The sequence below is a fragment of the Numida meleagris genome, chromosome 1 (genome assembly GCF_002078875.1).
Source record: "Numida meleagris isolate 19003 breed g44 Domestic line chromosome 1, NumMel1.0, whole genome shotgun sequence".
NCBI lineage: Eukaryota > Metazoa > Chordata > Aves > Galliformes > Numididae > Numida > Numida meleagris.
The window spans coordinates 35522991-35536970 of record NC_034409.1 but is presented as its reverse complement, the minus strand read 5'-3'; the positions used below and the strand labels follow the sequence as shown (position 1 = coordinate 35536970).

The 13980-nt window shown below is 43.5% G+C and overlaps 1 protein-coding gene across 2 annotated transcripts; it reads left to right on the top strand.

The window, feature by feature from the left end:
• On the top strand, positions 1053–12675 carry IL22 (interleukin 22). 2 transcript variants are annotated; one of them, XM_021385124.1, is made up of 6 exons: positions 1053–8707; positions 9982–10227; positions 10944–11009; positions 11105–11248; positions 11484–11549; positions 11957–12675. In XM_021385124.1, exons 2-6 carry the CDS (start codon positions 10024–10026, stop codon positions 12068–12070), a joined length of 594 nt encoding a protein of 197 aa, XP_021240799.1. In that variant the 5' UTR covers positions 1053–8707; positions 9982–10023; the 3' UTR covers positions 12071–12675. The 2 variants fall into 2 exon arrangements, with proteins under 2 accessions (XP_021240799.1, XP_021240798.1); XM_021385123.1 differs by having other exon boundaries at positions 1053–10227.

The following is a 13980-nucleotide window of genomic DNA, read 5'->3' as shown; positions in this document are numbered from 1 at the left end:
CTGTTCAGCTGGAATGTCAGTGGACTTTCTGAAAGACGAGGTTTCCTCAGAACTAATCTTTAGAAAGAATAATTTACTAAACCAGGTATGTTCATATTTGCAGCAGATGAGTGCTGCACAAGCTGAAAGGCTGCAATGCCCAAAGGGCCAGCCCCCCAACACGTGAGCTGGTGGCTTACAAACAGGATGGTATTCAGCTCTGATTATGTTAGAAGTCAGTGTCCACATCTTCCAGATGTTCTGCATTGGAATAACTTCCTACAGTAGAGTTGTTGGAAACAAATCAAGGTATTTTATTTTGTCTCAAAGACTTCTGGGTTTGTTCTTTGGGATACACTTCATACTTAAGTTATAATTGGTCAGAAGGTTCCTACTGAAAATGAAACCTTCTTTCTATGTGAAGCAACTTTTATGAAAACTGCCAGTTTTCCTGTAAAATGATAGTTTTACAGTGGAAAACGTAATGTCTAAAACTGGAAATGTTTTTTGCTAAGATGGAAATGTTACTGCAATGCATTATGGGAAGGTTAATTTGGCAGTCTTCTGTCCACGTTCTACGTACAGTTCAGTGTGTGTAAAAGCCAAGAAAACCCATCTTCCATTACTTCTCTGTGATACCTGTGATCGGAGTTTTATGAACCGCCCTCTTTAAAAAATATAAAATAAAATTGAAGCTTGGAAGTAAAAAACATTTTAGTAGCATATGTGCCAATTTTGCTTATGGTATTGCACTGTGAGTCTGGTGATTGATGGCAAGAGGACAACAGAAATGGCAGTGGAGGAAGACGTTTTTGTTGCATGAGTTGTATAAACTGATTTAGAGATGGAAATGGAAGCCTGTGGCTGTGTGCTACATGTCATCATGACGTTTCTCACGTGAACAGATTTTAGCCTTTGCTTCAAATTCTCTAAGTGAATTTACTTTTGGACAGAAGTGTTTAGGGGAAATGTAGACAAAATACCCTCTTATAATAGTGCTAGTGCAAAGCTCCTGAAGCCTTTGAGGTAGGCCCAGAATTCTTTATGCCCGATTGCTGCTATTGTTTATCTAGTTCTTTCAGTTGTTGTTTTTTTTTGTTATCCTTACTGTCTCAGTACAACCTTCAGACATGCTTCCTGTTATTTTTTCCAGTTCAAAAGTGCACACTTTATTAATGATTACAAATGCGTGCTATACAGTGAATGTGTATTGTTTTCTGACAAGGAAATTGTAGAAGCCTTGAAGTGGAGAGACAAAAAAGATAAAGGAGGAAGGCAGATGCCAACAGGTGATATATCTGAGGAACAAACAGCTTTGCGAGCTTGTCAAGGACAAGATTTACAAATACAGCACCTTAACAATGGACCCAGTCAATAATTGCTGAATTGTGTACTTTCAGCTCCTGGGCTTTGCGAATCTCACTGCTGTGGGTTCACAGCTCTCCGCCATCTGTAGAAGTCAATAAGCGAGCTTCTCACAGACCACTGCTGGCAGGGAAAAGGCCTTCCCTTACCTGGTATTCCCTTATCTGGGCAACCTGATCTAGAGCTTGATCTAGTGGTTGGCAACTCTGCTCGCTGCAGAGAGGTTGGAACTAGGTTATCTCTGAGGTCTCTTCCAACCCAAGCCATTCTATGACTCATGCCAATAAGTAGTTAAATAGTCTCGTGTTTCTGTATTACTTAGCTGGATCCCTATGCAGCGGGTAGTAGCCTCGTGAAAATGGCTTTGCTTTCACTGATACTTGCAAGTAGTCTGAATTTTCCCTGGACCTAAGGGCCCCAGGTTGAAAACATATCTATGTTGCAGAAGGGTCAAGGAACGTGAAACTGCCAGTCCAAGTCTTTATCTGACTTGGCATCATTGCTGACAGATGGCATCGGGAATTTCCTTTTTCCTCCACTGCTATTCAGAATAGCCAGTGAACAACTTTATAGTTTTTGAAGAGGCAGTAAGAAGCACAGCTTCTTTGAAAAAATCGAGTGCACTCTTATTTGCATAATGTCATAGTGCTTTGTTACAGCTGCCTGTGCTGCAAGGCTGGGCAGGCAGCTGATGCTCTGCTGTCAGAGCAGCTCTTACTGTGTGGTGCATCTTGTCAGCAAAGAGCCCAGTCCCCATCTGTTGTAAGTGGAAGCTCTGCTATGCACTAGTCAAATAACTTTTAGCAGAGCCTGAAGCAAAATAGTTCTTTTAGGCAGAGAAACACAAATGAGAGAGAAAACAAAAAGTTCTAATTAGTATTTAAGTTGCTTTACCAATTAAGAAAACCACAACAACCAATAACTTGTTTCAAACAGCAGCTTTCATTTGAGGTGACCTAAATAAATGCCCCGATTCCAGCTGTTGCTCAGACCTTCACAGATCTGCTGAGGAGTGGGGAGGGTTGTGGAGCTGCCATTAACCCCCTGGGCACAGCCAGCACTTTGGTGCAGATCCCGTCTGGCTTTGAAACCCAGTGGGAAGGCGTTACCTCATGTGGCAGCCATCTCACCAGGAACAGAAGCTGTAGAGAAGATGTGGGGCTGGAATAAAAATCCGACAACAAAGCACTCATTTGCTTTGTAAATGTGACTAATTACGTTTCTGCTAGCTTACCTTTCCTGAGGTAACTAAGGTTGTAACTTACGCAGATTCTTGAATGGGCCTCGAAGCTTTTAACTGTATTTATGTCTGATGTACACACATATTATATGTGTGTACATATGTATATATTAACACTTTTTGCTCAAGGTTTGTGTGTCCTAGGGTGTCTCCAGCCACTTGAAGCTGAATGGTAATGGCTGACAGGATCCAGAAAACCTGTCTTTCTGGGATAATCCTATCCCTGGTCCCTTTCCAGTCACTGGGCTCATGACACACACACACACACAGGAGAGTGCTTCCTGTCCCAGGGCATTGCGTGTCTAGGTCTCTGATGGGGACGGGTGGATGAGCAGACAGTGCTTGTGTCCTGCTGGGCCGTGCTAGTGTCCTGTTGGGCTGTGCTCATGTCCTGCCAGGCTATGTGGGGCTGCGTGCTCCCTGAGGAGTGCTGCCATAAGGAGTGTACAGCATGCTTCCAGGGAAAGCTGACTCTGGCTGGTTTATCTGTTTTAGCTTACACGACATGCAGCTAAAAACAGATAACCCAGGAAAACAGCATCCTAAGTGCTAAGCAGCAGCTGTTTACTTTGGGACTCCTTTTGGCTCCATAAATCTTACGTTCTTGACAATAGCCCCACTCCAACAGGAAGCTTGCTGGCTGTGTTATTCCCCTGGGGATGGGCAATAGCATCACTTTGGGCTGGAGAAGGGCTGGGGCGCGGGCTGTTGGCTTCCTAGAGACAGATGCTAACTAGAAGGCTACTGTTAAGGAGACAGGAGCCGTGACCTTCTCCAGCACCCTGTCATACAGCGTAACTGAGCAGCCAAGGGCTTCTCCAGGAGCCTCAGTGGAAAGTGCTGATGTATGGGCAGTGCCTGGGTAGAAGTACTTCACCTTGAATTTGTTGCTTCCCTTCAGAATGTCTCTAGTTACTGAAAATGCTGTGGAATTGTTACGTGGTAAGTCTTTACTTGGTGAATCAAGGTGCATGGTGCCGAGGTTATTTCTTAACCTAAGTAACTGTATACCACTAAATTTCAGATGATAAACCAGCTTGCATAATTCTGTTCCCAGTTAGAGTGGTTATCTTCAACGCACACTATGTCAGTAATTCCACTTTGCCATGTCACTGAGTCACTGCTGTGCAAGCACACCACATTAACAGGAAGCACAGAAGTTTCAGTTCACCTGATTTGACTCTTTGTGAGATGCAGCTGGATATATGTAGGTCACTATACAAAGTGACAGAGTATGTGCTTGATTTTACACTCTGAACTAGGAGGACTGCTGTTTGGTGGAAGGGTGAATAGTGGTACCTCTGGAGGCTCAAAGCTATGTGCACTGAGATGGACTCAGTTCTCTTCCATGTGCGTAGGCTAAATGATGGATCCGGTGGGAAGTCCAACTAAAATTTTCTTTATGTTTTACCAATGTCAACAGCAGCTGTGCAGAGACAGAGCCACTGGGCTAGCATCTGTTACACTTCCACTGGCTCTGTTAATTTCTGTTTTCTTTTTGACCATAGAATCGTCCTGACACTGCAATGGTAGTTACAGCATCAGTGATCCTGGGGTAGCAGTAGTACTATCAGAAGCAGCTGCATAGTGTTGTCTCACCTTGGCTCCGGGTGGCTTTATTTTGGAGCTCCACTACATCAGCATTTCTGAGGTGACAATAATGGCTTCTATGCCAGGAAGGATTATTTATGGTAGAATGTAATTGAAAGTTGAGACCACAATGCATTATTAGTTCCCACCCACTTAGACTTTCTATGAGATGAAATACCAATTTTGCAATTTTTGTTATATCAAATCCTTTACATAAGAGATCCAGAGATTATGTAAGAGAACTGAGTGAAGATCAGAAAAAGTGTTTGATGGAATATCAGACATACAAGCGAAAGTGTTACTGACAGAGGAAATATGTTACTCAGTGTATAAAAGTGTCACTGTCATGGGAGGTATGTGAATTGCACATCCTCTGGAAAATGCCCGAGTCAGTGGTATCTGCTCTGAGAATTGGCGTGTCTTCATACAGAGGTCTTTTCCAGATTCAACTAATGTTCCGAGGCAAAGCAATTTTAATAATATAATCCTCCTTCCAACAAACTCTCTGTGTCTGATTCATCATTAGGCCTTTGATGAAGACAGGCAAAAATATAAATTTCAAATGCTATATGTACTCTGTAAGAAGAATCAATTTTCGTTACTGATGTTTTCATTGTTGGGCAGGGAGCTGACTAAAATAGGGCTCCTCTGGAGCTTGATCACCTTGATCAACCACCACCCCTCCTTCACCTCTGTTCAGCTCTGGTGAGGCCACACATGGAGTGCTGTGCCCAGTTCTGTGCCCCCAGTACATTAGAGATATGGATGTGCCAGGGAGAGTCCAACGATGATGATGAAGGGCTGTGAGCATCTTTGCTATGAGGAGAGGGTGAGAGGGCTGGAACTGTTCTGTATGGAGAAGAGGAGGCTCAGGGATCCTATCAATGTGTACAATTACCTGAAGGGAGGGTGCAAAGAGAATGGAGCCAGGCTCCTTTCAGTGGTGCCCAGTGCCAGGACAAGAGGCAGTGGGCACAAACTGGAGCACAGGAGATTCCCTCTGAGCACCAGGCAGCACTTCTGTGCTGTGCAGGTGAATGAGCACTGGCACAGGCTGCTCTGAGAGGTTTTGGGGTCTCCTCCCTGGAGGTCTACAGAAGCCTACTCTGGACATGGCCTGGGCACCCTGTGCTGGTGGCCTTGCTGGGCAGGGGCTGGAGCAGATGGGCCCAGAGGGCCCTGCCAACCTCAGCCACTCTGTGTTGCTGTGATCTGAAACATTTTCAGAGTCTGCTTTAATCTTTCCAAGCTTGAAAGACTAGGAAAAATCTTAGCTTAGAAGAACTCATATAAAGTGCAATGAATTAGTTCATTTATGAGATAATGCATTTTAAAAATATTTATCATAATAAAATAAAATTGCAATCCAAAATTGATTAAGTAAATAACGGAGCAAAGTGAAAGGGATGAGAGTGACCTGAAAGTTGGAGATGTTTCCAGATAGATTGCCTGTTCAGTTTTAAGCACTAAGTCATCTGCTGTCCATTTGTACAGATACTTGTGAAAGTTACATTCGTCAGCTGAAAGACCCAAGAGGTCAATGCAGACAGTCTTTCTTCAACATCTCTGCTCCTGACAATATTTCTAGTTCAATGCTTGATCCTGAGGATGTTTCTGATAATACAATGCAAACCCACCTAACTGAAAATGTATTAAAGCTGAAGAAAACTCCTGCGTGGCAGTGTGCTAGTGATACACGGATTGAAGTACGACATGGAAGTACAGTATTGGTTATTCACCTGTGGCCTCATTCAAAGTAAGAAGGAAGTGCCTGTGGCTTTTGAGGTAGACGTGATGTAGAGTTCCAGTCCTCCTCAAAAAATCCTCTATGTTCAATATGGGTCAAGAAGTCATTGTCGAGAATATTCAACCGCTATGGTTTCTTAGTGAATTAGGGAAACTCCACGTAATTAGGCTTTAAAATTTAAAAGGTCAGTGGTAGGATAGACATTTGGTTCTTGGAACGTCACGGGGAAGAAAATGCAATCTGTGAACAATTTCATGGTTATTTTTGAAGCGATTGTACTCATAAAAACAATGCAAAAATGCTTTATAGAAGTTGAAAGGTCTTTGTTCTTTTTGATTAAAATGGAACCACAACAGGTATGTTTTCTTATTAATTTTTTGAAGCAGTACTAGTAGCCTCAAGTATTAAAAATAACATTAAACCTACAGAAACTCACAAACTGAAAATAAAATTGGGCTTTTGATTTTTTTCGTTTGTTTGTTTTACTCTCCCCCCTGCCACCTCCCAAGCACAGAGTGTTCCGGGCACTTATTTATTTATTTTTGGAAAGAACATTATTTTAAAAAGAAAAGATTGGACAGTTATGTATCATGAGATATCAGTTAGAGAAATACTCATTGACATGCTACTTGCTAGAGTCTTTGTCAGTGCTAACATAGGAGAGAATTAATGAGAAATGCTGCTCTTTCAAGACAAGTTCCACTGTCCACGTGTTTCACATTATTCTTCTCCTCTTAGTAAGGCCCACCAGTGATAGTTTCAGCCAGGACATCACGTTTTAAAATAAAATGCGGCCTTTGCATCTTTCCTTCCCCTGATCTTTTCTGCCAGCTCAGCGGTTTGGAGTTACCTGCTTGGGGGTCCATTTTCCCAGAGCTGCACCTTCGCCGCTGGCTCAGGCCATTATCTTTCAGAGATTCATTGTATTTCTTCCTCTAACAGCAAGAAATTCTTTCTCAACTGCAGCAGAAAGGCTTTGTTTTCCTTCCTCCCTCTCTGGGCTTCAGATGAGGATGGGTGAAAGATCCAGTGGAATGCATGGGCAGGTTTTAAGCCCTGTCTTTCTGTAGGATGTACTGCCAGATGTGTGTCTCCTATCTAGGGTGCAGTGAGGTAGTGATAGCAGTAGAATCTCACAACAGAAATAGCAGACCATGGGAATGGGAGGCGTATCTCCATTCCCAAACATCTTTTCTTGACCTGCTAAGGAGAATAACTGCAGCCATGACCATGGCTGTGCCGTAACTCAGAGGTACGTCAAGAACCAGCAGTCATCTGGTGAAAAGTGGTCAGGAAATGGCCAAGTGTAGACTGATGTGCAAGGAGAACCACGCAAACTGCTAAAATTAGTGTCCAGAAGGACTCTGAATGTTCATTGTTGGGCTCGGCTATGCTCACAGCAAGCTAGAAGGAGGGGAGCGATGTTATAACTCACAATGGCAAGCAAAAGATTAAGTAATGCAAAGGCTTTACAAATGTCATAAAAAGGAAATTCATGAAGTTTAAATTAATGAACTTAAAATGGTCCTTTTGATGTCTGGAAAATAAAGGTGAGCATGAGCGGCAGAGATAAACAAATGAAATAAGGACATTTTGCAAGCCTCAGAAGGAAGACAGCATGGCACAGCCAGTGGGGTGTGACCAAGAGAGATTGCTGACAGCATAGATGGGAGAGACACTCATGAAGTGTGACCTAACGCTTCCTATGAAAATAGGTACATGCCAGTCTATGATTTGCAAGTACTAGAGAAGCCGAATAGAAGAGATTCTGGAATCACTGCATTAAAGAGGGCAGGAGGCAGATTCAGCATCTAATTCCTTGTCCATCTTCCTGATGTTATTTAGGTATCTGTCAGTGTGGGAATCCTGAGGCCATGTGGTCTCCTCACAGCAAGTTGAACAGACGTGGGTACTATGGCACACGCTTGCACAGGCCCTGAACACTTTCCATGAGATCAGAGCTACCAGAAAAGGTCAGGCAGAAATGGAACCATGTCAGATGAGAGTGAGTGATCAGAGGGATGTGAGGTGGGGTCTAGAAGTTCAGGAGGACAGGATCTGGAGCAAGACAGGGGCTACTGCTCCCCTTGGAGAGGGTCTGAATTCCTGTTCATGGCTTTTGTTCTGGGCTTGGGATATTTGAACTGCTGGATGAGCTGGTAATGAAGTGAGAGAAATCTAGCTTAGAATTCAAAGCAGGTGGTGGTTATCAGGCTGTGTTAGCACTTGGAGAGGAGTTCATGGGAGTGCATTTCAGAGGAGGCCAGCCCTCTGAAACAGTCTCTGCCTGTATCTCTCCCATTTTGCTCTTCAGTGCCTGTTTTTGTCTACCTATAATGCACCCTCCCATCTTCTTATTGACCTGCTCCCCCACTGGACTTATTCACCTGGCAAATGACAAATTCACAGATAAAAGTTTATAAACATGTTCTTGAATAGTCTTTTGTTACATTTGGGATATGGACTGTGTTGTCAGCATCCTGAATCCAGGCTTGCTGTTGGAGGCCAGGCATGAGAATGGGTGGGATACCTTTGAGAGTCATGGAAAAGGGTCATGGTGATGGTGGCTCTGCTGGAAGCAGCTCCAGGGTGATTGGGTGCAGCTCCAAAGGGTGCAGGGCCATGCAGAGATGAGATGGGAGGTAAATGGGGTGACAGAGGCATGGAGAGATAAAGGATGCGAATGAATCAGAAGAAGATAAAGTGTAAATATGGTGCCAGCTGATCTTTACTGCTTCCTTTCAGGCATAAGAAAAGAGATGGGATCTTCAGCTTGGAGGGTAAAGGTAATTATGAGTACAACTTAAGCTCTCCCCCACCTCATTTTTCCCTTTCTTGGGGATTCCCTCCTTCTTTTCCCCACCTTTTAACTTCAAGCTGTTGCAGCATGTGGTCCTCCTGCTCTACCCTCCTGCATGTAACAAGGCATGCTCCAGCTGAGCTGTGCTTGTCCTGAGAGTCTCAGCAGTGGGGGGTGAAGTTCAGCCCCAGGGTTGCCCCTGTTCACTCAGATGCAGAGCTGGAGTATTGATTTGCAGGTCTGGTTTCTCACACTTGTCACTTGTGTGCCCTGTGGGTGTTAGTCAACCAGGAGTTTGTGTTTCTATCAGTTCTGTGTCCTCATGTATTGCAATCTCAGTTGGGTGCACTCTCTAAAGAGAGTGCAGTTTTCCTCTAGCACCCTGCATAATATTTCGGGCTCAAGGCACAGCACTGCATCTTTACATTAGCAGAAGAGTATCAGGAACATGGAAATCTCCTGGACAAGTAAGTGCATGGCCTCAGCTTTGGTTATTACCCCTGGTTACAGCCAGGAATATGGATCATTTTTTGGAAAATGGGAGTGTGAGGATAAGGGATGTGATAAATTCAGTGTTGGTCCTAAAAGTTTCTGATGTCCCAGAAAGAAATGCACAATGATGGGCAGACAGCCCATGGCTCCAGTGCAGCCCAGTGTGGGAAGAGTATTTTTGGGGTGAGAACCACAGGTGGTCAGAGTGCTCTGGGTCTGGAGCGATCTCTGACCATTTGTGTACCCTCATCAGCTCCAGCGGGTCACTAGTCTTATACTACAGAAGATGAACATAAATAAATACAGATGACATTATTTGCCATCGAATTGCCAATGCAGTTAGTATGGCACAATCAGGATGGAAGGCACAAACCTATGAACTTCTCAGATGTTTTTATGAGAAAAGGATTCAGGGTCCCAGTCCCAGCAAAAGCCCCTGCTTTGCCCCTGCATTAAAAATTGGTTTACTTTATAAGAACCTGAGGGTTACAATTGCCTTGAAGTTGTATTTGTGGGTTTTGTAGTGGTTAGGAAATTCTCAGAAGAAGATACAGGAAAGTAAGAGACTTGCTGATGTCATTTTTAATTCACCACCAATACCCCCCCAAAAAAAGCTGAGAGAGGTGTTGATGGCCCTATATAAGGTGCACCTCCTCTCCTTCAGAGCACATCTAGAATCACAGCAAAGGTAAGGCTTGCATCCTTTGTTCCTCTCTCTCTTTGCCCTTGCTTGCTCTCCCCGATGCTAACACTGCTCTCTCTCATCAGTGCCGAGTGCTGTAACTGCAGCCCCTGGGACAGACGTGAGCCATGGCCACCCTGCACACCCTGACCAGGAGCTTCTCAGGATGGGTTGTCTTCTGCTGCTGTTGCTGTCTCCCTCTTCTTCTCACCAGCCCTCTGCCTCCAAAAGGGATAGGAGTAGTTTCCAATGCCCATCAAGCCTGCAGGCTCAGGAAGATCAACTTCCAGCTGCCCTACATCAGGAATCGCACCTACACCTTGGCTGAAATGGTACGGTAACCCGCTTTCCTTCATGGCAAGATGTGAGGACCTCCTCCTCTGCCAGTGCCCTGTTTCTTGCCTTCATCATTCCTCTCTCTTTCTTCTGCACTTCTCCAGAAAAACAACAACAACAACAACAAAAACATTTGCAGTAGGATAGAGGTTGACGTGAAGAATGAGGCCGTTGCCCACTGGTGGTGTGGCTGGGTGAAGCTGCTCGGCTCCTCTGGAGCGGCTGCTGCTACACAGGGACAATTGTGAGACATGACCTTAAATTACCCTTGTCCTCAGAGCTGGGCATGTCTGGGTTCCCAGCTCTATGCCTGGACAGGTCTCTTGGCCATCTCTACCATGTGTGGATCCCTCCCACATACACCACTGAGGGCTACACTGTGGGAGACACTGCAGCATTGTGGGAGATGCTGAGGATGGCCACCCGCAGGTTCTGGTTTAGTCATCATAACCACTACGACCTCTGACGTTTACAAGAGGGACAGGAATTCAGATTTCTGCTTATTTATTTTCCTGTGACCTTGATTCTTACACAGTTATGGAGATATTTCAGCAACAACATTTCCAAGCTTATCTTCCTGTACCTTATCTACCTCTCTACAGTGTCCGTTTCTTTTTGTCACTGGAACTGTTATTGATGAAACCTCCGGGTTCACTGTTAATTTTTAGGTAAGGCTCCCATCCTCACCTGACATTTCCTTTTTTCCCCTCAGGCGAGAGTTTCAGATCAGGACACTGACAATAGACTCATCGGGCAGCAAATCTTCATCAACATCAAGGTGAGTCTTCCATCTAGAGGCTGATCCTGTATCCTTCTGCAGCACACATTGGCTTTTTTCTGCAGTTTAACATGACCTCTTACTTGCATGCATAGGAGAGCAACCGCTGCTACATGATGAAGAGAATTACAGAGATTGTAGTGAAGGACGTCCTTCTCACAGAGGCCAAGGAGCGGTACCCCTATGCTGAGGATGTGGCACAGTTCCTGGCATCCCTGACCTCGGAGCTGAGCAGATGTGTAAGTAGTGTTGGGTTTCTTTCCCTTGGCTGAGTCGTGATTCTTGTCACTGCTCCCAAATCTCAGAAAGCAGCAAGCAGTGGCAAGAGGCAGTGATACGAAAGGAAACCTCAGATCTAAGATATCAAACTAGAGGTTGATAGAAATGTGTGAAAAAGGAAAGGGAAAAAAAAAAAGGCAGCGTATTGTCACACGCAGCTGTCAATGTTACCTCTGGATATTTTCTCTTTTTTAGAAATACTCAGGAAACAGAGAGCATATTGAAAAGAACCTGGAAGAGATGAAGAGCAAAATGAAAGAGGTATATTTTCCCCCTATTTTTAAAAAGGGCAGTTCAAAAGTCCAGTCGTTTAGCTAAATGAAGGCTGACGAAGTCATGAAGCGAGCTCCGGAATTTATTGCAGAGGTGAAGTTTGCAGGGGCATTAAAGAGGGGACTAGTGATGTTTCCAGTTCCAGAGTTCCTTTATTTGTGCTGTTAAATCTGCATATCTTACAGTAATTAGCCCTTAGAAATTGAGCTGCAAGTCACGGTGTATACTAGACTGGATTTGAATGAACTAGTTTATATTTTATGATACAATGACTTTAATAGAATTACTTGTGAGAAAGAGGAGAGTAAGTTCTCAATTTAGTTTCTACAACAAGCCTAATTTAAATCTTCTGAGAAATGGTGAGATGTTAAAACCTATGTTCTGCTCTTGTCTAGTTGGGAGAGAATGGAAAGAACAAAGCCATCGGAGAACTGGATTTACTGTTTGACTACATAGAAAACGCTTGTACTGATGCCCCGAAGAAGGGAGGGAACAAGAAGAAAAACTGAAAGAAAAATCAGATTAGTCTTGAAGAGATGTCTCCAAAAGCTCTTACTATTACCCAAACTGATTAACTACTGTGGAAAAAATCCCACCCATAGCTGCAGTACATTTTTAAATCTGTACCAGAAACAGCAAAACAAGTGGGGACAGATGGATACATATTGCTACCTTCTTTGAAAATGAAGACTCCAGAACAGTGTTAACAGCTCCCTTCAGTGTTGCACAACGATTATTTTCAAAGGCATGCTTCTATCCTGCTCATCTGCATTGGAATAAGACAGCTGTTTCTGTATTTCATAGGCTGAGATTTGACACCTCTGAGTCAGCTTTGGCCAAGGTAGGCAGTGCTCCATAGCCAGGAAGTTTTCAGCCTTTGACTTCAAAATCTGTCTTGTGTGTGATGCCCTCTTCTGACCTTTACCTGTAAAGCTGGAACTTCAGACATTCAGAAATTAGTTTTATTGCTCATATTTAATGGTAACTTATTTTAAGGTAATAATTTTGTAGTAATTATACAGTACTTGTATTTATATAGATTAATTAAAACATAGCCAAAGGAATGTATTTATGGAGACCAGAGGCTTCAGAGTGAACTGTAAAATTAAAACTGCTGTGTAATATTTATATGCAGATGGATTGTTTTATAAATGCTTATTTTTTAATTTATTATAATAAATATATTGGTTTTCAAATACTGCCATCTTATAGAGCTTTTCTCTTTTACTCAAAGGCAAGGGAGGTGACGTATCGTGCCTGGGGGTCTGCTGGGCCAAGTGGCTGTATTCTTGTAGCCAGAAAGGATGCAAACTCGGTCTGGGTACAGGATTCTTCACCAAATCAGAAATTTCAACGTATCACAGGCCAGGGCTTTGTGGGGAGTGTGTGGAACAGCCTTTCTTGTGGAGAGCTGTTGGAAAAATAGCACTTCTCCTGGGAGACTTTGGTGTGATTCATTGATTCTGCCTAAGTAATTCTCATTAGGTAAGGTCCTATCTTGAACAGCCGCTGGCAGAAAGTTTCAGACTGTCCACCCCTGGGTCAGATGAGATGGAGATAAACAGTCACGCAGTAGTAGCTACATGAAAACTCGTTGGCCCATAGTGCTGAGACAAACCAGTGCTCTGCAGCACCATGGATTTGGGAGCACTTCAGAAGGGAATTGCTTGGTGTCATTATCAGTTCCTTCAGCAGTGTCCCCTGGCCAAAGACAGACAGAAGTCTGAGGAGATATGTAATTGTGGATTGTCAGCAACTGGTGAAGCCCTCTTGAGCAAGCTTCACCATTTCTTCATCCAGAGAGCAGGCATCTTGTCCACATCTTGAAGAAAGAAAAAAAGAAGAAGAAGGGGAAAAAAAGGAAAAATTAGGCATCACAGTTTTCCTCTAATAAGTGACCCAGTTGAACTGGCAGTGCAGGTGAAGTTTTGCAAACACAGCATCTTCGGGAAATCCAAATTCTAAAATGTGTGCTAAAGAGATATCTTAAAGATGCCTCATGAATGGTTACCATAATATGGTAAAAAAATTGTCAGGAAAATATTTTCAAAGAGAAATTGAAGCTAATCCAGATGTAGTTGCAGTGTGTTACATCAGCTATTGTAATGAATTAGCATTAAAGCAGGATTAAGCTATGCCTTGTTGGCTCTGATCCAGAGTGATTTCAAGACAAAAGCAACCATCCATACCCAATATGAAAAAAATTTTACATGAGCTGAAATAACACTTGTAGGAACTCACATACTAAACTGATATATGATTCATCTAGGTGACAGATGTCCATCACCTGTCAAACTAGATGCAATCAACATGGTTTGCTTTGCTCCACGCTCTCCTTTGTATCTCACTGTCATGGTTTTATTTTTGGTTATCGTTATTCCACATCATAACATCATGTAGGGCACTGAGAGTTAAAGAT

Coding starts and splice junctions, on each gene's coding strand:
- IL22 (XM_021385124.1), top strand. CDS start 10,024: ATGGCCACCCTGCACACCCTGACCAGGAGCTTCTCAGGATGGGTTGTC. Junction 11,010..11,104: donor AAATCTTCATCAACATCAAG/GTGAGTCTTCCA, acceptor TTGCATGCATAG/GAGAGCAACCGCTGCTACAT. Junction 11,550..11,956: donor TGAAGAGCAAAATGAAAGAG/GTATATTTTCCC, acceptor GCTCTTGTCTAG/TTGGGAGAGAATGGAAAGAA.